A 24,532-nucleotide genomic window follows, 5' to 3' on the forward strand; every position below is an offset into this window, starting at 1 on the left:
CGCGTCTACTTTTTATCTACGCGCACTGTCCATTGTTCTCTCATACTTCTGATTGTTCCCGGCGCGACTGCTAATTATCTACGTGCACTGTCCATTGTTCCCTCATTATTCTGATTGTTCACGCGCGTCAGCTCATTATCTACGCGTACTGTCCATTGTTCCTTCATAATTCTGATTTTTCTCGCGACTCAGCTCATTATCTACGCGTACTGTCCATTGTTCCCTCATAATTCTGATTGTTCACGCGCGTCAGCTCATTATCTACGCGTACTGTCCATTGTTCCCTCATAATTCTGATTTTTCTCGCGACTCAGCTCATTATCTACGCGTACTGTCCATTGTTCCCTCATAATTCTGATTGTTCACGCGCGTCTGCTCATTATCTACGCGTACTGTCCATTGTTCCCTCATAATTCTGATTGTTCACGCGCGTCAGCTCATTATCTACGCGTACTGTCCATTGTTCCCTCATAATTCTGATTGTTCTCGCGCGTCTACTTTTTATCTACGCGCACTGTCCATTGTTCCCTCATAATTCTGATTGTTCACGCGCGTCTGCTCATTATCTACGCGTACTGTTCATTGTTCCCTCATAATTCTGATTGTTCTCGCGCGTCAGCTCATTATCTACGCGTACTGTCCATTGTTCCCTCATAATTCTGATTATTTAGCGCGTCTACTTTTTATCTACGCGCACTGTCCATTGTTCTCTCATACTTCTGATTGTTCCCGGCGCGACTGCTAATTATCTACGTGCACTGTCGATTGTTCCCTCATTATTCTGATTGTTCACGCGCGACTGCTCATTATCTATGTGCACTGTCCATTGTTCCCTCATAATTCTGATTGTTCACGCGCGTCTGCTCATTATCTATGTGCACTGTCCATTGTTCCCTCATAATTCTGATTGTTCACGCGCGTCTGCTCATTATCTACGAACACTGTCCATTGTTCCCTCATTATTCTGATTGTTCACGCGCGACTGCTCATTATCTATGTGCACTGTCCATTGTTCCCTCATAATTCTGATTGTTCACGCGCGTCTGCTCATTATCTACGAATACTGTCCATTGTTCCCTCATAATTCTGATTGTTCACGCGCGTCTGCTCATTATCAACGCGCACTGTCAATTGTTCCCTCATAATTCTCGTCTTATTATCTTCGCAAACTGACCATTCTTCCCTCATAATTCTAATTGTTCAAGCGTCTACTTACTATTCACTTGCACTGTCCATTGTTCTCTCATAATTCTGATTGATCACGCGCGTCTGCTTATTATCTGCGCATTTTTTCATCGGAATTTTAATTGTCAACGCTAAACTACGCGCAATATACACTATTTCTTAAGAATCATCAGGCACCGTTCTAAGTATTTGCGCTATTTCCATCGATCCCTTCACTCTTTCTCGGTTGCGCACTTCATTGTTTCCTAACAAAGGGTTTTACTCACTAGACTATGCAAACTCAATTTCCCTGGGGATTGACTATAAATAGAGAGGCACATGTGAACCATTCATCACTTCTCTTGAGTCCGCCGGACCACCCACCCTCCCACCCAGCGAGAAGTCGTGTTACCTGCACCCATCACACCTTCGCCTGGCCTTAGGCTTGGTCCTGGCCAGAGCGATTCCTCACACCTCATTACAATCTCATTAATAACAATACCCAAGGAAGAATAATATACTACTATAGGGGCGATTACCCTAGGTACTAGAGCATCCAGACTTCTCTCGTCCAGTGACGCCAAAATGCTGTGACGATTTGGCTGAGCGTCGCTGGACGAGGGAAGTCTGGAGGCTCTGGTAGCCAGGGTAAGGGGCGATAAATAGACACACCTATTTCTGTACAAAAACACTTTAATGCATTATACTTTATCAGTCCAACGACTTCAATTTGACATACGCTTTCTAATCACTAAGCAAATCATCTAGCGTTACAAAATAATTTTTTATATCTATTTCAAAAACTAAGAATCTAAATATAATTATGCAGTCAAATCATGCAGGGTAAATACATCCCAATAAATAATAATGTAATGCGATACGTTCCCGAGTTTCACAATATTCCAATCGTATTCCTAGAATAATTCTGAGAATGTGAAATTCCGAGAAATACGGGGTATAGCTCCTCAAATGCAGAGTGAATTAGTTACGGTCAGGATATGCCTTTATTCACGCTCAGTACCCATATACAGTCATGATAAGAGTCGGTTAACTATGTACACACGAAAAGGCTCTAAGAACCTCATTATTCATAACTATAAAACTAAAATTCACGCGACACGCGCCTAGGTCTCCACAAATTTTTCAAAATCAAAACTGGAAATAGTATGTTGAAAAGGGTTGGTATCGAAGATTTCCATGTCTCAAATGCTGTGCTTTTATGTGAATTTATAGTTTTACTACTAAGAAATTTGAAGTAAATTGATGAAATTTGTGTGTGGAAGCGATAGGCGATTTCATGCCTTATTTGTTTCCCTCAACTCGAGTTGTCTACCTCAGCGTCACCACCCATTTCCGCTCCCTGTTTTGGCTCTGGCTCATCAGTAGTGGCTTCCTGTGGTGAGTCTACCCCATCACCGTGGGATCCCTGTGGTGTTTCGTTAACATTATGGATATCATCCTGTGAGCTTTCAACTTTTGGCGCGGTTGCCTCATCAGCGGCGTCCGAAGTCTTGTCGTCAGCATCCTTTGAATCACTAATTGGGGGCTCGACATCGCCAGGTTGGTCCTCATCCTTGGGTGGCTCCTCCTTCTTTGCAGAATCAACGGCCCCATCAACATCATCCATATACCTCTGCTTAGCATCAGTATTAGCGTTAACGGAAGACTCACTCTCGGGAGGAGCATCAACTGAAGCTTGTTCTTCCTCCCTCACTTCAGTCTCCGATGGTGGAGTGTCCGATTTTCTGGAACTAGTACTAGGTCTTTGCTTAGCTCTGCCTTGTAATAATTCTTTGATCTCCTCATGGATATGTCTAGAGATATCATTGACCGGCATAAGCGTTAGGTCCACTAGAGATTCATTTACTTTGAGAGCCTCTAAGAAACTGGTTCCTCCTTTGTCCCCAATTTTATTCCCTTCGAGATCGAGTGATCGAAGAGAGGTGCTCTTTTTCAAAGCTTCAGCGATTATTTCGGAGTCGTCATCTCCAAGTTGACAGAAGTCAAGAGATAATGCCTTAAGGGCCGTGCTCTGCTCCAGAGCTTTGCCAATTTTCTTACAGCCCTCATGACCAATCAAATTACAGCTGATAGTCAGATCGCTAACAGTCAAGTTGTTCTCCAGGAGTCGGGCAATGTAACCTGCTCCCTCATCCGTCATTCCACAGTCCCCTAAATCGAGGTTCGTGATGGACGATTCCGGTGATCCCAGAATTGCATCCACGATGGTGCAAACTCCTTCATTTGTCAAAGGATTTCCGTGAAGTCTGGAAGGCAAAAAGAAGTAATTTGGGAGTAAAGACAAAGTTAACAAAAGGATTAGAGGCCAGACAATCAGTTCTTATGGCCTCGAGTTAAAAGGGAGGTTGCGGAATAAAACTTGAGGTGATAAAGCCCCTTTAGGCGCGGATCTAATAAAATTCCTGTTTACGACCAAAGCGCTGAACGCTGCCGCCTCAATAACAAGAAGAAAACTTGCAGATCATACTTACAGTAACGTACTAACTCTAAACATTTTCACCAGTAAACAAGTATTATTAGATTTGGATTCGTGCCTGCTTTTAATCCTGGAAGTTTATGATTACAACAAGCCTCAGTGACCCAGGGAGACACTAAGGCTGACCGCCACCCCTTGGGGTCCCCGAAGTGCAAAACAACCAAACTTTGAACTTTTAGATAACAGCCTTTAAGTTACAAAACGACAGTATACTAACAGCAGCATCCGAAGTGACTTGGCACTCTTGATGACTTCTGCCACGTGTTTAGCTCCTTCTGGACCGACTTTATTCACATTCAGATTGAGCATCTGAGAATAATAGACGAGTAATGTATAAAACATACATAAAACATGAAGAGTATTCACAAAATAGCGTGTGAATTCATTGGAATGTCACTAATGGAATTCACATATGAACATCGCGAAGGACGAAGTGTTTACTAGAAACTAAATCAGGACTTTAAAAGGCGCTTCGCAATAGCGGAAAAGTCAATTGCGATGATTGAAAAGGAGAAGCCAGCACGGTAGCCCATATACTGACCTTGATGCTTTGAGTGGTCTTTAGTGCAGCCGCAAGCTTCTCGATTGCCTCGTCGTCAATGGTAGCGTTTCGTAACGTGATGGAGGTGACGTCTTCTTTGGTGGTGATGGCAGCTGCTAATTCATCGACCTGAAGAAATGGATCGTCAGATAAGGAAGAAAGGGTGAGGCTAAGCTTATTAAAGGGTGCTAGTCAGTCATATCGACCTCGAGAAATGAATAGTCAGAGAAGGGAAAAAGGTGAGGTTAAGTTTATTAAAGGGTCCTAAAAAGTCACGTTTTCGTGATTTCTCGTTCATTTTTGAAAACAACAATTTCGACCTAAGCTGTGATCCGTGGTCAGATATGAGTTGATTGGCGGCTGCCTGACGCGCCTTTCTATGCGCTCAGCTCACAACACTTCAACCTAAACCTGTATTAGGGATGTTTTCATGAATGAAAACTGCAGTTGCCCGTATACTGACGAGTAGAGTAAGTCAGTCACTGTGCAGAGCATTTGCTCATGTCTCACGATGCGAATTTGCGCTATAAAAATACTAAAAAATTTATTTCGTACGTGAAACATACCTGTTCTGGAGTAAACGATACGCCAGTGAACTCGATATCCTTCTTTCCTTCGATAGCTGGCTGAATGGAGCCCTCGTGTTTATTCCCAGGCTCTACTCCGATTGTTTTCAATGCCTGGTCGGGCAGCTTGTCTGACACGTTATCGGGATCATTGCCAGGGTCATGGTCTGGCTCGTCTTTATCGTCTACAAACAAACAAACAAACAAACAAACAAAAAAAAAACGTGTGTAATCATAAAATAGACATATATCACAAGCGATAAAGATCAGGGGCGTTAGCCAAGGGTGTAAAGGGGGTAAGAAATGGGTAATCTAATTCAATGGTAATAGTCAAGGTAAAAATATAATGGAAAGACTTCAGAAAAAGAGAAGGAAGACGGTATAAAGAGTTAGAGCAGTTAGGGTACGTTACTAGTTTTTGTGATCAACATTTTACTCAACAACAGCCATTCCAGGAAAGATAACATTTAATCATTTAAGTGGCTTTTTGGGTTTTACAAGAACGTGCACGTGCCCCACTCCCCATATAACAAGGGGTTGACCCCCCTCAAACACAATATTTTCGTATTTCTTCCCAATATTTCGAGGCGTACTACAGCTATGTCATGCCAAGTATTGTGGTCAAGAATTAGGTGATGGTATACCTTTCTCATCTTCACTGCTGCTGCTGCTGGAGCTGCTATCACTTGGGACCGGAGAAACAACCTCAAGCTCTGAGTCACCTTTCTCTTCAGTGCCATCAACTTCATCCTCCACCGGGGATGTTATTTCTGGACTTTCCTGAGCACCTTAAAAAGAGCATCATCAAAACAATTCAATATACGATGCAACGGGCTTCGAGGCCTTCAAGGCTAATGGCAAAAGTTAGCGATTGTGTTGAAATAACAACACCACACATAGTCGAGGATACAAGATATTACGAATCATTGTAGAATTGCATCAAGAGAAAGCATATCAAAATGGGATATCAAAATGTATCTGAACATAGTAGAAACAAACAGCATAAATATTGCAAAAGGGAAAACATTGTTGTAGAGAAAGAAAATATCTCTGAGACATGATAGAAACACACAGAGAGGAGTGTTACACATAAACAATGAGGACACAAAAATATCATGGTCAAACGCGAGATAGAAAAGTTGATCTAAGATAAAACAATATAAAGGAAACTATCTTTGTAGACACATGCAAAGCAGAAATGTTGTATCAACATTGTTGTGAGTATACAACAATATTTTCAGGGGCAAACTTCATTCATTTCTGCACCTTCTTTCTTATTATCGTCATCTTCCTTTGTCTCAGATGGATCCTCCTTCTCTTCTGACTTATCGCTTGGTGCCTCATCTGTTGTCGCTTCCTTGTCTGGCTCATCTACCACTTGAGGATCATCCACTGCCGCCTCATCTTTAGCGATCTCGTTCTCTGAAGCCTCCGTGGTGGATTCTTCTGCTTGTTCCTCAGTGACTGCTGATTCATCTTCCTTCTCTGGTGTTTCATTGTCTTCTTCTGGAATCTATAAGTAATAAAACAAAAAAAACATAGAATTATTGGTTCCCCGTCCTGACCGACTAAAAGTCTATATTGTAAAACCACAGAGCTATTATAAAATGATGCACTCTAATAATCCGTGTCTCGTCGTCCACGTTGTTAATGGATAACGTACAAATGTCCAAACCTTGGTCTCTGAAATGAATGGGGATGTATGGAAGTATAACATCGAGCATGCATCCTCATAGCCTTTTTACCATCTTCTTGTTTCTTTTCGTTCTAATTCCAAATGTCACCTTTTTGAACACGGCTTAAAAAATGATCAAAGCAAATGATGTACTTTTTATAGCACTTTTACTGACTCTAAAATGAATGGGGATGTTGGGAAGTATAAAATCGAGCATGCGTCCTCATAGCCTTTTTACCATCTCTATGTTTCTTTCTGTTCTAATTCCAAATGTCACCTTATATTTGAACACATCTTTACAAATGATCAAAGCAAATGATGTACCTTTTATGGCACTTTGACTGACAGAAATTATGGGTGTGTTTTTTTCTAATTTAAAACGTTTAATTGAGTGTGTGGTGTGACTACACAACAAAACGTAATAAAAAAATCGACCTCATGCGTGATAATTTCAGTATTTTGGATTAGAAAAGAACATTTTCAGGGAATGCAAGTTTAGGGGGGAATATATAGCATCACTAAGACGTCTACTTTTACGGAAATACCTCAGCATTGGTTTCCTTGGACTCGACTTCAGCATTTGCGTTACTCTCTTCCTCTTCGACCTCAGGAACCGATGGACTATCGATCACTTTTACATCTTCGTCAAACGATACAGTCCTCTTTGGTTTCATTTCGTCAGACAGCTCTTCAGCTTCCTGGAAAAAAGCAAAACGACAAAATCTGAACAACATACAAAGCCTTGCCCGTAATCTGCAATCAAAACACAAAATTTTCCAAAACCCCTTCCGTCTTATCGAAAGTTGGGCGATTTCCCCAAAGTCTTGTCTGTGGTATTTGTTTGTGTATTTGTCTCCATGTTTGAAATAGACCCTTAAGGAATGTCGATCACCCCCTCCTTTTTTTTATCATTGAAAATACAGTGCTTTATTCGCAAGTAATCTGCAAAATTAGAATCTAAGAATGAAGTCTGATATGTTTTTGACGATATTTGGTTGAAAATATCTTGGTTACTTGCTTGAATTAGCCGATGGAAATGGGTGCTTTGTGTGACTCGCCCAATGAGCGGGAGCCCAAAATGGCGGCGTGATTGGCCTTCTTTGAAGTAACCCTCCGAGGTTTCCTGTTTTCTTTTTTACAAGAACCATTTAACTAACAACCAATTAAATTACGTCCGTCCGCTTCCCGACGTTCATCATCAAAGTCATTAACGCAGTACAGTCAGTTTTTTTTTTTATAAAAACGTCTAATTTTCAGTTAAGGCTTGGCCGTTGAAAATGTTCTCAAATATATTGTTTAAATTTTAGTGCTTATAAAATATAATATTCAATGAATTATTAGGAGGAGAATTACACAAATGATCAATAAAGCAATATAATATAATAGGTTGCTATTAATGAACACAATTTAACACTGCATTTTAGAACACATAACACTAAAAAGCAATATGTTGCTGCTATCTGAGCCTGATGTTCTTAGTATGTTCTTAAAATTTTGTTAAATCTCTGCCTGTTCTTTTTTTTTTTTTTAAGTGTATTCAAAGAGAATGTGAAAAAAATATATATTCTGAAAAGTTCCTTCAAAAATTAACATACACTTGCCTGAAACGCCAAAATCATCAATTTTACGGTTGTGAGCAGGAGTAAGCCAGGCAATTTAGCATATCAACTTCTCGAAAACTAAGGCATTTCAAAACATGAGCTGATGGTTTTATATATCCGATTCTTCTACCCACAAATTTCCTTTCAATATTACGATCGAAGCCTTTGGCCTCTTCAACGATCACAAGGAATAGAGAAGAATAATTCACCATGTACAACATTAAAACCTAATCGACCGCATTACTATAATTGAGTTGAGGTCAGCGCTAGCCGCATTTGATATGATTAAGCCTTTCCAAGAACCTCTTGCAATCGATTGAGCATTATAAACTAGTGTCAAGTCTGAATTAAATGTGAAACGCTGATACCTGCTGTGTTGTTTCTTGCGTATGTTATTTTAATGGAAAATGAATGAATGATTTGAAATTTTAAATTTTGCTTTTATGCAATTAGTTTTAGCACGGAGCAAATGTAATTTCGAAGGCCTTTGTATTTTATTTGTCTTTCCCTAATGTAAACTATGTTTTGGGATGCAAGGAACTAGCCCTGAACAGCTGGAAATTGTAATTGTTTATATTATGAGAGAAAACATCTCCCATATCCGTATTTCCCATTAGACGAAAAGACTTAAAACCAGAAATAGAAGTGGTACCCTTCCATTTGAAATTATATGTTCGAAAAGAGAGAATGTTTTACAAAATGACTACATGGTGATAGCATAGTGTTTTTTAGAAGAAGAAAAAAAAAATGCGACGAGCTTACCTTGGATAAACGACGAGAAAAAGACGCGGAAAAAATCGATGCTACGAAAATACCATCGCATCGAGCGTATCAAAATTACTCTCCCGTAGAGAGGCCTAGGATCTCATCATCAATATTGATGTAGAGACATCATCACCGAGAGAGATTCTCATTGAGTGGTGCCAAAAAATAATAAGTTTTTCAAGAGCAGCAAGCACGTGTGAAGGTTCTTGGCGAACACGATATACTCAGTTCACAATTAGTCGAGCAGTGATCGAATCTGCTGGAACATGGAAATTTGAGTTCTAAGCGTACCAAATTAGTACTCCGTTTTGCCACAACCGAAAATTAAAAACCCTCTTCTCGTTGTCAATCAACTGCTTTAACCAATCAAATGCGTTCATGTTTGCACTGTAGTGTCTGCCATAAAAAAATCATTTAAAAAAGTGTGGCAAGGAAATTGATTTGGTTAAGGCGGAATGACTGACTAGGCGCAATTTCCCGACTGGTAATGTTTTGAATTCTGGGCGGTTGCAAAACTACAAATTCTACAAATTCATGTCAAGAAAGAAAGAGTAAAGAAGCCGCCTTTGCCGACTTGAGTTAGGCTGGTGTCTTGTAATGGATTGTAGTGGGTAGTGATAGGTATCAAAATCACCAATAGTGGATCGTTTTAAGGACCAACAATATCAACATAGTTTATTCAAACACCCAAATAGTGGAGATGTCCAATATTCGTCTTCACACAAACAAGAAAAATTGACATATTCAAATACCAGTGAATGGTGTAGCTTATTTAAGGGTGTACTGACATCTGTTGCTAAGGAAAATTGAATATAGCATGAAAGCCTTGTAGAAAGTCATAAGGGTCTGATATTTGCCAAGTTGACCAACAAAAGTGTGCTGACTATTATGATGACGTTACCCCGTCATAGATGCAGATAAAAGCAAATATTTCAAGTAAAATTGCTCGAAAACAAATATTGAATAAGTTTTATAAATCTTGAGGGATGAGTGCATTAAGCCAGGCATGCGTTTTAGAAATTATTGAGTAATTGTTTTTTTATGGTTTTTCAAAGGTCCTGAAATCCAGATTACTTGATATAATTTTGGTTTCTGTTAGATTAACGCTAAATCCATGCTTGACTATATGAAGGAGATTTTAATAAAAAGGAATACAGGAAAAATATTGCGTTTTGAAATAATTTGGCGACAAAAAAAGCTTTTTTAGAAAACGCAGAACCGGAAGTGAAACAAAGCCCGTGTGTGCACATTTGGCCTGCTCACACACACTGATATCTCACATAATGAAATTGAAATGAAGTTTAAAAACAAATTCCAATAGTGTTTCGTGGTATTTACACTTCAAAGGAGCGATATCCGCCATGTCATGATGGAAATTGAAAAAGTATTTTAAAATTCTGATACAGCGCGCGCTACTTTGAAATAAGATTTTCAGTGCGTGCGCGAGCGTTTGCAACCGGTGTTTGTAGGGCGCGCAGGTAGTGAAAATTGAAAACTTTGGCTTTAAAAAGGTTGACTTGACTTCGCTGAATCTTCGTTTTTTACAAAATATGGGAAATATCATAACCCGAAAAGGCTGAGATTAACTTAAAGTCAATCTTGGGTAACTTGAAACGCATATTTTTTGTTTCTTTTACTTCAGGAAAGCTTGTGAATGACGAATTCCGTGTTTTGTATATGCGCGCGCTCAACGCCACCAGCGTAGCAACGTCGTTACTGAGCAACACTAATGTCAGTACACCCTTAAGATTTCGCGCTAGCTGACAATCGCACGGTGCTGGTGGAAGGGTACTCGTTACAATTCTGGAGAGCTCTCGCTACAATAGTAAAATACGGAAGTGATTCGGAAGTATTCCGCAATAACTCGGTACTATCGGAAGAGACTCGGTATAATAGGAGACTTACACTAAGAAATCACGTGACTTTTTTAGCGTCAAACTCACGCCAAAATAAACACAAAAATGGCTTCGCCTTCGCGCCAGAGAACGCAAAAGAGAGCGACGAAAAAATCTTATCAAATAAGACCTTTCCGAAATAGAGAGGCCTTCCGGCTGATGTGAGCATCAAACTCACGCCAAAATAAACACAGAAATGGCTTCGCCTTCGCGCCAGAGAGCGCAAAAGAGAGCGACGAAAAAAATCAAATCAAATAAGCCCTTTCCGAAATAGAGAGGCCTTCCGGCTGATTTAAAAGCGCTGAATAAGAAGTCGATCTTTGTTTTTGTAGTTTTCCCGCCAAAAGCCGGAGCGCGCGCGAGTTTGCCGCCCAAAAGTTAACGTGATCTCATAGTGTAAGATCGGGGAGTGTCTCGTTAAACCCGGGAGTTATTCGGTACTATTCGGTAAGAAGTCGTTGCTTCTCGGAAGTGTGTGTCTCCTACCTCTTGTACAGAAACGGGTGGTTCTTCCGATTTTTCTGGCCCTTCAGTCTCGTCAGGGATATCTTCCTCCTCTTTTATGTCTACAGTATCTCCAACCACCTCTTTTGGTTCAGTGGCATCTTCGATCACTTCTTCTGCTTCCGCAGGCTCTTTCTCCTGTTGAAACAGAGGTTTCATTGGCTCGAGTTTTCTTTGCGATCATTGATGAACAATACATTTTCGCAAATTTAAGAAACATGTTGTACACCGGTACGGGCATATTAAAGAGCCCAGTACAGCACTTTTGTTGTTTTTATTATGTAATATTGGAGATAAACTATGTCACGGAATCTCGAAAAACAATCTAAAAGTTTTATACCTCTGACAGTTAGGGGAGTTAGGGGAGTTAATAGACTGCTATGTAATGATACACAAGAAAGAAAACTTGTTTTCAAGTTCAGTCACACTAAATAAGACTACGAGGGGGACGTCCTATACACCTCGAATACAGACAGCACGACGTAATTATATGAAAAAATAAATAAAAAAATACCTTCTCCTCGTCCTTTTCCGACTCAAAATCATCTTTGTATTCATCTTTGTCTTTTTTCTCATCGTCATCATCCGCGTCTTTATCATGATCGCTGTCATCATCATCACTACTACTGCTACTGCTTGATGAACTAGAGCTGGACGAGTCACTCTCGTTGCCGCTTTCGTCCTTGTCTTCCTTCTCCGCGTCTTTCTTGTCATCGTCATCATCTTTCTTGTCATCATCATCATCTTTCTTGTCATCATCATCATCTTCGTCGAACTGGTCATCCTCGTACTTTTCAGCCGCAACATCTTCTTTTGGATCTGAAAGGAAAATCAATATTTAATATAACGTGCTCCCCTAATAAAGTTATAAGGAAATATCTAATAGAGCGTTAGCTGCCCGGCCCCCGTGTTTTCGTGAAATGAACATAGGGGCGTAGCCTTGCCCAATTTTCTTGTCTCGGCATTGCCCCCACCCCCTCTCTGCTACGCCATTGCACTGTTAATTCACATTATTCAAGTCTAGATTTTTGATATAAATACATATATATTTTCTTGATTTCTAGTAATGTAGGGCAAAACCTATTCACCTTCATCTTTCTCGTCCTTTGAGGCTTCGTCCTTGTCTTCGCCATCCGTCTCTTGGTTTTTGCTTTCTTCGTCCCCTCGTGGCGTTTGTGTGGAAGAGTCAACTTTCTCACCCCGTGATTCTACAAACCGTACACAAAGAAAGAAATTGAATGGACTACTTTAGTTGACGCTAAACAACACAGATAACAGGAAATAACAAAAGGAATGCAGCAACAATTGTTAATTAACACTTGTCTTTTACGATTAATTTATACATTAATAAAGATTACAGCCGCTGAGTGAGAACTCAGACTCTTAGATGGCGTTTAACGCTAGCAATAAATGATCGCTTTTTATTTCATACAGTACTCCGTGCACTGCGATAGTTGAATGATGAGTGGAGATGATGATGGATTAATGAGTGAGTTTATGTTGGTAACGACACCATTGATAAGGTCAGGAAAATCGAACCATCATACATCTATTGATATCAGGGGCGTACGCAGCCTATAGGCCTACAGTCACTGGACTGCAAAAAAAATTGGCGATCTTATCTTCAGAACGAGGGGAAAAATCGAATGTTTACTCACTCATTTTTACGTACGTAGTTTTATATATATATGATAAGAGAAATTAATATATTTTTCTTAACCATGGTAGTCGAAGATGATTTGATATTGTTAAGTCTTTCAGTGCCGCACGCGATGACTGAAGTCCTATTTCCGATCGAGGATAAAAGAGGATCGTGTAATATTCTTAAAAGTCTGACGCATTGACGCCAATTTCAAACCCATAAGCGGGAGCTATAAAATCTTTACGGGGATGCGGGATGAGGGGCCACACCCTCATTCAGCTTCTGAATGCTTTGACTGCAACTTGTTAAAATCCTGCGTACGCCCCCTGGATATCATCATGCAAATACTGATACCCATCTAAAATATGTGGGAAGTCTACCCAAAATACTTACGAGGGATAGCCACAGTATAGCCGTTGGGCGTGGCTTTGACCCTAATGCAAGACACACCTGAAGAAACATGCTGTTTAGTGACTAGTACAGTGGAACCTTTCACATAAAAGACCCTCAAACCAAGAAAAGTGTCCGATAAATATGGAGGTGTCATTTAGTGAGGATTGGGTTATTGTGACTGGTTAGGGTTTAAAATTGTAACTTGGATTCATCCGTGCAATTGAGATTCCAATAATTTCTTGTGATATAATTTTGTTTGTTTCTCAGATTTCAAGTCGTAAGCTGATTGATGCAAAAACTAGACAATCATATATGTAGGCCATATTTTTGTGCTATGTATGAAGATGAGTTGTTGTTAACTATGATTTGTTAAGATGTTGCTGATTATCGTATTCTCGGAAACCTGGGGTTTTACTGTTTTACTCAAGAAAGAAAAAAAATCTGGTCCTCTGAGGATGCTGGTGGTGGAGGCATGGTGATGAGAATTACATTTAACATTAACTTTTAAAGAAGAATAGGAAGATTTGAAATTATCGTGAACAACTAGTTATCAAAAAAATATCAATTATCAAGAAAATAAGCTATACAATTACTTATCATTGATTTACGCCACGAAAGAATAATTTATCTTACATTTTTAACATTTTAGACGAGCCTCATGTCTTTAAAATATCAAGCTATTTTAGAGATTACACATGCAAATATAATCGTAACCTATTCTAGAAAACATTAGGTGAACTAATAATAAATAAGGCATATAATTGTTATGAAAATGTTATGTCATAAGGTGAAATTACTTTTCTGAGCGAATTACGGTGTGCTTATGACATATAACTAGTTATCCGTTAAAATGGCAAATAGAATATGGTATATTTTACGCATTTGTGAAAACAGCTCTCTTTTCAGAGGCGTAAATGTACCACTGCATCCTTGTGTTATTTTATTTCCCTTATTTTATCTACAGCTTGTCTGTATTCTGGCTAGTCATACCAGTTAGTTCAAGGTAGATATGTAACGTAATTGTTAATGTTGCTAACGAGAAGGGGCTATTTTATCATTATCATTTTATCTTGCAAGACTCTGTGCTTACTATCTTTCTTTAATTCATCTCATGGAACCATTTGCTTACCATCTTTCTCATCGTCTTCAGTATTGATCTTTGTAATTATGACATTAAATGTCTCTTGGTTTTCCGGGTTCTCTTCTTCATTCTAAGACAGTGGGATAATAAAGATTGTGGTTGGCCGATATAAACAATTATATTTTAGCACTTGTAGGACTTTTTTTTTCTTTGTAATACCTTTATTACACTTAATTTTCGCGACGTCAAAGTTGCGCGATTTTGAGATATCGATATTTCGCGACACTTTATTTTCTCAATTTTTCTATTTTCGCAAAAACCAGGTCACTTAATTTTCCCGATTTCGCGATTTTGTGATAATAAAATCAAGCAAAATAAGTGGAAATAAAATGTGCTTTAATCATCAAAACTGAAACAATTTGTAAAGGGCTAAATTTAGTTTCATACAAATTTATAAATACAAGTCCAACTTAGCCTGCGTAGCGGCTCAAGGGAAAAGGAGAGCTGCTATGCAACAGGTTAGTCCAACTCAACCCCGTAACGTACTATGTTCATTAGATGACTAAATAGACAAGGTGTTTCCATAAAGCTTACGGCCAATATTTCCCCAAAGGCATCTTGTGTACTCACTTTTCGCGTCGTTATTTTCGGAATTCGGGAAATTCGGAAAAATTGAATTTGAAAAGAGTGACGCGAAAATTAAGTGAAAAAGGTAGTTGCGTAGAATTTGTGTTGCCAAGCACATGATCAAATGTTGATGTATACCTGAGTGCTAAAAGTCTTGTCATCTTGTTCTGATTCTCGACTCGTCTTACGTTTCTGATTACGTACCCCAGATGCAACTTGGCATCTACAGATTTGTGAGAAACATGCTATATTAATGTCTGAGGATAGCAAAAATGCTGGGTGATGAAGAGGGACAGACTTGAGTTGAGCGCACTCATGGATATTCCAAAACCAACGTTGATGTCCGTGACCGTGCGCGCAGATCGTTAAATTAGGGAAAATGCCGTACTACTTTGCCGCCACAGACGCCAACGCCGTTTTTCAGCAATTCGTTAGCATGTGCGCCGTTCTCAATGCTGTTCGCGTTGGTTATGCTCTCTAATATCTCACCTATAACACGGTGCTGCACCCTCTACTTGTACAAATTGGAAGTGGCCATTCCTCCCACCTAATATGTGCCCTGGCTTGTGCTTGTACTCGCAACACGAGCTAAGACGGATGTCCTGCATTCCATCTATGTAGAAGGTTAAGCCAAATGGAGCGCCACGGTGTCGACGAGATATGAATGTGAAAATCGCTGCAATAAAAGTAATTTCAGCTATTGTAAAGAAGGCCATTCACAACACCATTTCTCACTTAACACAGAGTCACAAAAAGCATTCATTTTTAATGGCTAATTCAGGATGTAGCAGAAGCTAGCAGATATTCCAAATCAAATATTGTTGCCAAAGGAAAAGTTTACATTGTATTTAAAAATTACAAAACAAATTAGACAGATCATCGACTCTCTCTCTCTTCTCCTGAAATCTACATAGTAATAAACTTTTTTTATAACTAGGAAAAATACACTCATATTCAATAAGAACCCAATCCCAAAAATAGTTCCCTTTGATTTACTACACATTGTTAATGCATACTCACTGCTTGGGGGGAGCAGCTCCCTGAAAACACATAGAGTGCTGCCACCACAATGCTGTTGTAGAACCATGACCTCTGACAGTCGATCCTCAGGAAACATGCTATTGGTGAGAACAAGACTTGGACCCAGGAACTTCATGGTCACTTCGGCCATCGACTGTAGCTGGACTCTATGAGCTACCGCAGGCTCTGTTCTTGCCAGGTAGTGGTACTATGGGAAGAAGAGTTCCAGTGAGCCTTAACAAAGGTATCTGCACCGGCTAAATTGGGTGTTACTAAAAAATCATAAAATGAAACGCAAGAGAGGTGGATAAAAATCATTTGGGTTTACAGATATTTATTGAGGAACAATTTCCAACCTTCGATGTAATCTGATACCATTTAATATTTAACTTATAATCGATTTCCACTGTTTGAAATTAGCTAGAACGTATATTTCTATATAATGTATGTATATATGTGTGTGTGTATGGTGTGTAGTATGTTTATATATTCCATCGAATTAAAAGCTATTTCTACTGAATTCAAGTCCTCAACAATACGCATGTTTCTATGGTTGCGAATCAATTTTATTCTTAATAATTATTTTTTATGTCCGGCTGTATTTTATTTTCGGAAAATCTATAGATTCTAAAATATTTTGTTTTTCACGATTCGCAACCATATGACCCATGCGTTAGTGTATATGCTGTATATGCTTCATGTTATTCTAGAGGCACTTGACAGAGGCAACAATTATGTTAGAATTTTCTTCGCTGACTTCAGCAAGGGGTTCGGTTTAGTAGATCACCACTCCACACCAATGCGTTCACTAGATGTCCATCCTGTTATAACGAGATGGGTTTTTTTCTTTCTTAACGGATATGTCACAGCGCGTAAAATAGGAAGCTCATTGTCTTTGCCTGTGTCCCCTAATGGGGGAATTCCTCAGGGAACTAAGCTAGCACCTCTGTTGTTAGCGATATTAGTAAACAAGCTAGTGGCACAATGGCCAGCACGTATAAAATATGTAGATGACACAACCGTATTTAAGGTAATCCCGCGTTGTAGTCCTAGCTACCTACAAGTAGTCGTAAATGACATTAATAACTTTGCATCCAGTCGTGGCATGCGACTTAACCCGAAGAAATGCAGAGAACTGAGTGTTAGCTTCCTTCAATACCAACCATCCCTCCCTGGGGAGTTGTATATTTCTGGTTTACCTATTAAGAGAGTGGATAGTTACAAGATCCTTGGAGTCCACTTGAGTAGTGACCTCACGTGGAACGTGCATGTAGAGTACGTTATTAAGAAGGCCAGAAAACGGTTATATGCCTTAAGATCACTAAAAAAATCCGGTGTTCAGTCTAATGACTTAGTTGATGCGTTGATAAGATCGGTACTAGAATATGCAGCACCAGTGTGGGCAGGTCTACCAGTTTTCCTATCAGATTTGCTGGAAGCGGTGCAAAGGAGAGCGATGCGCGTTATTTTCCCGCAGACTGATTATTGCACAGCTCTTACCAAATGCAGGGCTCATGTCCTTATCTGCTCGCCGTGATAGCCTCTGTGAGGGTTTTGTCACCAAAGCGAAGATATCGCCTCCTCTAAACTATATCATTCCTAAAGCTACAGAAGTCAACCATAGCTACTCACTCCGGTCTGGCTACATGCGTACCGATAGGTTTCAAGGAGATACAGACAGGTTTAATAATTTTGTTAGTGTGCGATTTCAGTAATATCGTGTAAAGTAGTGGCGTGCATGACCCTTCACTGTAATTCAGACTTTTGTCTGCGAGAGTGTCGTAATAAACTATTATTATTATAACACGCGTACCATATCTGTCTGCGTTTGTGCAAATTGTGCAAACATTCTTTTGCACAAAGAGATTTTCTGGGGTTGACAGTAATGATTTTCTCCTTACTCGTTGTAACTTGAGTTTTCTCCTGGGTGTGGTTGCAGACCTGTGACGAGGAGTTCCTGTGGTGGGTGGGGCTGGTACAGGGTATGTCCCAGGATAAGATCGTGCATAAGGGGAGCCATCATTAGGGTCCTCGTCATCTCGCAGATATGTGTTCATGGCAGTTTCCTGTCCACTTGGCCCAACCTGAAACAAAAAATGAAGAACATTACAGACTGGGCATAAAAGGAGTTGGTGAGGTGGGTGGGTGGTGTGTGAGGTGTGTGGGTGGGTTGGTGAGTGGGTGAGGTGGGTGAGGTGAGTGGGTTAGGTGAGTGGGTGGGTGAGGTGGGTGGGTGAGGTGAGTGGGTGAGGTGGGTGGGTGAGTGGGTAAGGTGAGTGAGTGAGTGAGTGAGGTGGGTGGGTGAGGTGGGTGGGTGAGGTGGGTGGGTGAGGTGGGTGGGTGAGGTGGGTGGGTGAGGTGGGTGGGTGAGGTGAGTGGGTAAGGTGAGGTGGGTGAGTGGGTGGGTGAGGTGGGTGGGTAAGGTGAGTGGGTAAGGTGAGTTGGTGAGGTGGGTGAGTGGGTGGGTGAGGTGGGTGGGTGAGGTGGGTGAGTGGGTGAGGTGGGTGGGTGAGGTGGATGGGTGAGTGGGTGAGTGGGTGAGGTGGGTGGGTGAGTGGGTGGGTGAGTTGGTGAGGTGGGTGGGTGAGTGGGTTAGGTGAGTGGCTGGGTGAGGTGGGTGAGTGGGTGGGTGGGTGGGTGAGGTGGGTGGGTGAGGTGGGTGGGTAAGACCCATAATATACTGTTGGGCCCTAGTTTACCTAATAAATTCAATAACTTGATTTCCAGAATGAAGATTAAAAACAAAAAAACATATTTGAAAGAAACAGCAACATTTACTAGACAAAGATGCTGATAAAGTATGCAGGATTGCAAGAAAAAATGATAAATGGTTAACAATTATTACTTTTACTTGCCAAAGGCAGAACCTCTGTTTTTCCATAAAAGCAATTCATTTGACCATGTTTTTATTCTATGTGCGCAAACAAGCAAAAAAGGCCTTGGTTACTTGAAGGCTTCCATTAGCTTACCGTGTAGTATAGTTTCCCCGTAGAGTCATCATATGTTAACTCTGAGGGTTGAACACTAGAGGTGACAGCAGGCGCTGTCACTGGGCGTGCCCTTATCTTGGAACGCCGTGCTGAGCGCTCACGGGGGGTCAATAATGGAAGAATATCCTCATCTCCTTTTCTTTTTCTCTCATCCTGATATGAGCAAAGATTTAATGATGTAATAGAAGAATGGGAAAGGTAAGGGAGAAAATGATATAGCTTTATGTGGGGTGGGTAGATCATGTATATAAGACAACAAGGATGGTGTGAGGGGCAGGGGTAGGATGTACACAGTTGCTCATACAACCCACATTTACAACCAACCGCTTGCTGCCCATGGGAGAGGTAATATTAATGTGGTTAAATTAAAGCAAGGTAAGTTCTTGCAAGTCATACGAAGCTTGGTAAGTAAGACAATGTAAGGTAACGTCTAGGTAATGAAAAGAAGAGCGTTTGCTTAAAACCTAGGATGAATGAGATATGACATACAGAATGCTTAAGGTAGTTAGAGCAAAGAAAAATAGGGAAGGTAAGATCAGTTGAAACTAGATAAAGGTACAGCAGGGGGTAGCACTGTGAGGAAGACTGCTAAACAGGGCTTCTGGAATTACGCGGAAAAAATCTCAAAATTATGTGGGATTTTTTTTAAATTACGCAGAAAATCTATGATTGCGCGCTAAATTGCGGGGGATTGTGCAATACATTTTTTTAATCAAAATTTTGCAGGATTCTCTACTGGATTACGTGCTAAATGACATGGAATATCAACAATAATGAGTAGTATTTGAGGCCAAATGCTTCTTGTGTATGGTGTCTTACTTCAACACTTCTTAACGAATCTATACATTTATTATAGTCCAAACCACATTTTGTACCGAAGGAAAGCACGAAATAACTTAAAAGAGTTTATTTTTCATGTAAAAATATCTTAGGCGAGTTTTCATTGGCTGCTAGCCAGCCAATTAATTAAAAGGCTTGTGAGCCAATTTGTGAATGCAAATGTATTTTCTGGTGTGCATAAAAGATATACAGGATAGTGAACAAAGCACATCCAAGATGCTGAAAGTACATAAAAATGTCCTTATACCTTTTTCTTTTCGATGTTATGACACACCAAGAATGGTATAATAAATTATTATTGTAAAAAGTAAAATAAAAAGTAAAAAAAAAACCCCTCAGTGGAAATTGCACCGCTAACAGGCGCATACCCAGGATTGGCCGAGGGGGGTGCACAGTCATAGGTATCATATGGGAAAAGCATAGTATTTGAAGATTCATTAATAAGAAATGCCCCTTTTTTGGCCACCAAGGGGGGTGCGCGCACCCTGCGCACCCCCCTGTGTACAGGCCTGGCTGGACAAACGTGGCATTACTGAGTTGACCAGTAACTATAATTATTTATATTACTATTGGTATCGCAATGATCGGAAACCTTTTTGCTAGCATGTCAAATTTCAGCATATTCTTTCCGGAAATAAAATAAACTAGGAGTTTCTAATAGAAAGTGAAGTGCTGGGAGCAGTCAACTCAAGGGGGTCTGGTTGCATAAAGTGTGGTCTAATATCCAAAAGATAATATCCAGAACTTCTTAGCAGGGCAATATTTTCTATAAAAATATACTGCTGCTTTCTTACTTGTAAAAAAAAGTTGATGAAATCGGTTTCAAATTTTGGGAAGAGTTCTGGATATTTTCTGAATTGATTGGTTGATACTTCTGGCTTTATTGTTGGTAACATAACAATACAGGATCCATCGGCCAATTAAAACGGGCATTATTTTTTTATGCTATCTCTTAGGGTTAAAAATCCCTTCAACCACACTCAATGTGCTATCTCTTAGGAGTAAGAATTGTTGTTGACCACGCCCTTAGTGCTATCCCTTAGTGTTAAAATTGATTTAGCTGTAATACCCCTGTCTGGTTTTCTCAAAGTCCCCCCGGGCCTAAGGATTGCTGTGTTGCAAAAGCACAGAAAGACCATAAAAAGTTTAACGTTTAGTGTTCCAATGATCTAATGATGGAGTGCATCGGAGTCCCCACAAATCACTAAACCCCAAAACTTGTACATGCTTCGCATTCCCAAGTTAAATGGTATTCTTATATTAGTCCTACGCCTTCGCTGTTTGGCAAAGAAAGCCTAGTCATTTTATTTGTTGTTTTCGAAATTCAGTTCGAAATATCACACTCTTACCAAGAATATATGTCTTTTTTACCAGAAATAGAGGTAAGACCCCAAAAAGAACACATCAGCTGGGCACTCAAATGACTTTCAAAATTTAGCCAAATTACGCGGGATTATGCAGATATTTGTGGATTATGCAGATTACGTGGAGAAAGCCAGATTATGCGCTTCCACACAAGCGTGCAATTCCAGAAGCCCGGACTAAAGTAAGGTGGACAAAATGAGAGGCGATCTTGGCATTAAATGGTTAGGTGTATCAATAAATACAAGGAGCGAAGATAGGTAAATCAGGTCAAGAAACAGAAAAATCATAGCTGAGTGAAGGTTAACATTTTCGAGAAATAAAATTGTCTCAAATAAAGGCAAATGATATATGAAGTAGTATGCATGAACAAAGGTTCTACTAACCTCATGAACATTATCACCATCATCAACAGCCTTTTTTCACCAAAAGAAAGAGTGGTTAGAAGAGGTTATGTGTAAGACTTGAAATACAAAAGAGAAGGGGAGTATCAAGAAAACAAAAAGAAGGAGAAAGGACAGAAAATTATGAGTATATTGAAGTTCAAGAAATGTGTTAGTAGCTAATGCATATTATACAAGGCTTACTTACTAAATTGTTCTTTGAATTGAATGTTGTTCTATACCTTAACTCTTTGTACAAGCTCAACCTTGTAAACCTCATCCAAGCGCTTTCTTATCTCATATTGTCTGGTTCGCTGAAAATTAGAAGAAAAAAAAAATTAGTGATATACTCATAAAAATGAAAAGAGAACATCTTTAAGGGTTGGGACATCTGAAAAGACTCACACATTAGACCAGGAAAAAATATAATTATATGTCTTTTGTTAATTCCTGCTTTATAACTAAGGGGGCAACAGCTATAGCTGTTAATTAGTAATAGAGCAGGAATCCACTCACATACTATCACGAATCTTGCAATTTGATTGGCTCCCAATTGAGCCATAGATAGATAGTGAGTGGATATAGATAATGAGTGGATTTATACTAAAACAATTAGACTAGTCGTTTTTGTTTTCTATGAGTCAGAGTCTATGGGTCAGCTTCGCGCCATATAATAAGTGGATTTATACTAAAACAATTAGACTAGTCGTTTTTGTTTTCTATGAGTTCAGAGTCTATGGGTCAGCTCCGCGCCATAGTCTAATTGTTAAGTATACGTCATATTACTCTAGAATATTCTCTTTCTCACCTCCATGTCTAGTGCTTTGTGTATAATGGCTGTTGCTAACAGATCTCGCACATGTTTTCTATGTTCTTTCTTGGCCATGGAGAGTCGATAGGTCTTCTCATCAATAATACGCCCATTTTTTGATACCTAAAACAAAACAAAAAACAAAGCCCAATTACTTTTATTTGCAAGTCCAAAGATGGGGGGTGCGAAATCTGAAAAAGTGGGCCTAATTTTTCTGGGGGTGGGGGGGGTGGAGGGAGGACATACCAGAGTGATCTAGCTTTTTCTTTTTCATTAGTTTTGTGTACAAATAACACATCTATTGAAATGGAAAATGTGCTTTCGGCTGTTGTGGGGAGAGAAGCCGTTCACATCCCCTGCACCCCCCTGGGTGCGGGCCTGTTAAACAGTTATATTTCTGATAATTCATGTCTCACAGGTCTATTTCCACTTTAGTCCCATCCCTATATTTGATATAATATCTGACACAGAAAAGCATATTCAAGAAAAGACAAAACAAGCATTGTAAACTCACCAGCCCAGATTTTTTAAGGTGCTTTTTCATGCGCAAGTTGTTAAAGTACCCTGCTAGATGCTTGTCCTGTAAGCTGTTATAAGCTTCAAGGGGACTGAAAAAAAGCAAGAAATCATAAATTGTGGTTATTGTGAAAAGCAGGATTTCTGACTTTATTTTGTGAGTCTGTATCTGGAACATGAACAACATTAATTCTTATTGCACTCTTCAAATACTACTTTATATATACCATTTATAGTTAACTCCAGTCCTAAAAATCCATCCACTCCTTCCATACGTAACACACATACCTTTCAACCCCATAACCTCTAATCTATTCAAGAAGCTTTTTTTTTTGCGGGGGAGCTTGTTATTCACAGCATAACATGGCAAGAAGGGTTGGGTGATAATTGAAAAATAATTGAAATAATGAAATTATTGAAAAAATGTTTTACTTTTCATAAATCAAAATTGCTTCTTTTCTTTCTTATTTGTGGGACTATAATAGTAACCACAGAAAAGTCAATTTGGACAATTCAAAAAAGCAATTGGTGTTACAAGTCTGCAAATTGTCCCTTCTATTCCTACTTGTATTAACATAAAATCCAACCAAGAAATTCAAATAAACTTGAGATAAGACTGATTAATGTTCATTTGAGGTGCCTGAAACTCTTTAAAAAAGCACAACACCATTTGTTCTATAAGTAGATAATGCATTTGCTTATAACAAAATTGTGTTGTTGCCACAGCCTAATAGGGGAATTAAATGTCCTCAAAATAGAAATAACTATAAGACTTCATAACACTCAGGCCAATTTCTCACACTCATTATAAAAAGTAATACTTACATTAGTGCACTAAGATGGAATAAAGCTCTTTTTTCTATTTTGTTCATATAGGTGTCAGAATAAAGCTTTCTATTATCTTCTCGGTGTCGAAGCAAATATAATTATGTGTATAAAAATATCAAACAGGACCATTATTTCGCTGTAATACAAAAAAAAATCCTTTTCTAAATCTTAAATTTAATGAATTGTACGATCTGTCATTCGCAAAGTTATCAAGATTGTCAGATCAGAAATCAATTACACAACATTTGCTTTTTTATCAGATGGTTTATAATCATACCTCCGGTAAACGGTTAGAAAAGGGAACCATCCATAAATCATACCGAAACTAGAATGTTTAGATAGAAACGAAATAAACAACATGGAGTAACCAAAGCTTTTGCGGCATCAATAAAGCGGACTCAAATTACAAGGATCAAATTCAATACTACATATCATAAAATTACGAACATCGGACGATATTTGCTAAAAAATCAAACGATTAAATAAGGACAAGATTGGTTCTTAAAGTTGTTTTAGTCCCCGAGTTTTCACAGCAAGAAATTGCAAACCTACCCCGGAGCCGCGTGACTCATTTTGTTCGTTTCACGATCCGGCGATACACGCGTCTGATAAAACCTTTAAGATTTACTGAAAGAAAATCGTTGATCCCTCGAAGTTCTACTGGAAGGTGCCCCTTAGTGCTTATTCGTTAGCACAGTAGCCATTGGAGTAGTCTTATTGTGGTTTAAAGGCAGATAATCAGCTTCAGGTTTGGCATCTTGCGAGCCGTCTGCGAGTCTACGGTCGTCAAGGCAAACCACGTACACACGTGACGTCACGCTTCGGATGAAA

The 24,532-nt window shown here is 39.4% G+C and overlaps 1 protein-coding gene and 1 long non-coding RNA gene across 4 annotated transcripts; one reads left to right on the plus strand and one right to left on the minus strand.

Moving 5' to 3' along the window:
* Positions 1 to 1,839: 1,839 nt before the first annotated feature.
* On the minus strand, positions 1,840 to 24,507 carry LOC5505464 (glutamate-rich protein 3). Of its 3 annotated transcripts, XM_048734229.1 has the most exons (21): positions 24,254 to 24,507; positions 22,872 to 22,965; positions 22,355 to 22,480; positions 21,789 to 21,860; positions 18,941 to 19,114; positions 17,873 to 18,055; positions 15,972 to 16,179; positions 15,441 to 15,627; positions 15,090 to 15,174; positions 14,373 to 14,454; positions 13,244 to 13,300; positions 12,297 to 12,416; positions 11,723 to 12,027; positions 11,191 to 11,346; positions 6,989 to 7,141; positions 6,035 to 6,281; positions 5,413 to 5,556; positions 4,769 to 4,953; positions 4,203 to 4,331; positions 3,879 to 3,970; positions 1,840 to 3,431 (listed from the first exon to the last, which is right to left on the minus strand). In XM_048734229.1, exons 1-21 carry the CDS (start codon positions 24,271 to 24,273, stop codon positions 2,480 to 2,482), a joined length of 3,771 nt encoding a protein of 1,256 aa, XP_048590186.1. In that variant the 5' UTR covers positions 24,274 to 24,507; the 3' UTR covers positions 1,840 to 2,479. The 3 variants fall into 3 exon arrangements, with proteins under 3 accessions (XP_048590186.1, XP_048590187.1, XP_048590188.1); XM_048734230.1 differs by lacking the exon at positions 13,244 to 13,300; XM_048734231.1 differs by lacking the exons at positions 21,789 to 21,860; positions 22,355 to 22,480; positions 22,872 to 22,965; positions 24,254 to 24,507 and adding an exon at positions 21,550 to 21,576.
* LOC125573616 lies at positions 12,414 to 13,334 on the plus strand. The gene is made up of 2 exons (XR_007314132.1): positions 12,414 to 12,731; positions 12,970 to 13,334. It is a non-coding gene; the product is annotated as an uncharacterized LOC125573616 (long non-coding RNA).
* Positions 24,508 to 24,532: the final 25 nt, after the last annotated feature.

Source organism: Nematostella vectensis, chromosome 11 (assembly GCF_932526225.1).
Source record: "Nematostella vectensis chromosome 11, jaNemVect1.1, whole genome shotgun sequence".
NCBI lineage: Eukaryota > Metazoa > Cnidaria > Anthozoa > Actiniaria > Edwardsiidae > Nematostella > Nematostella vectensis.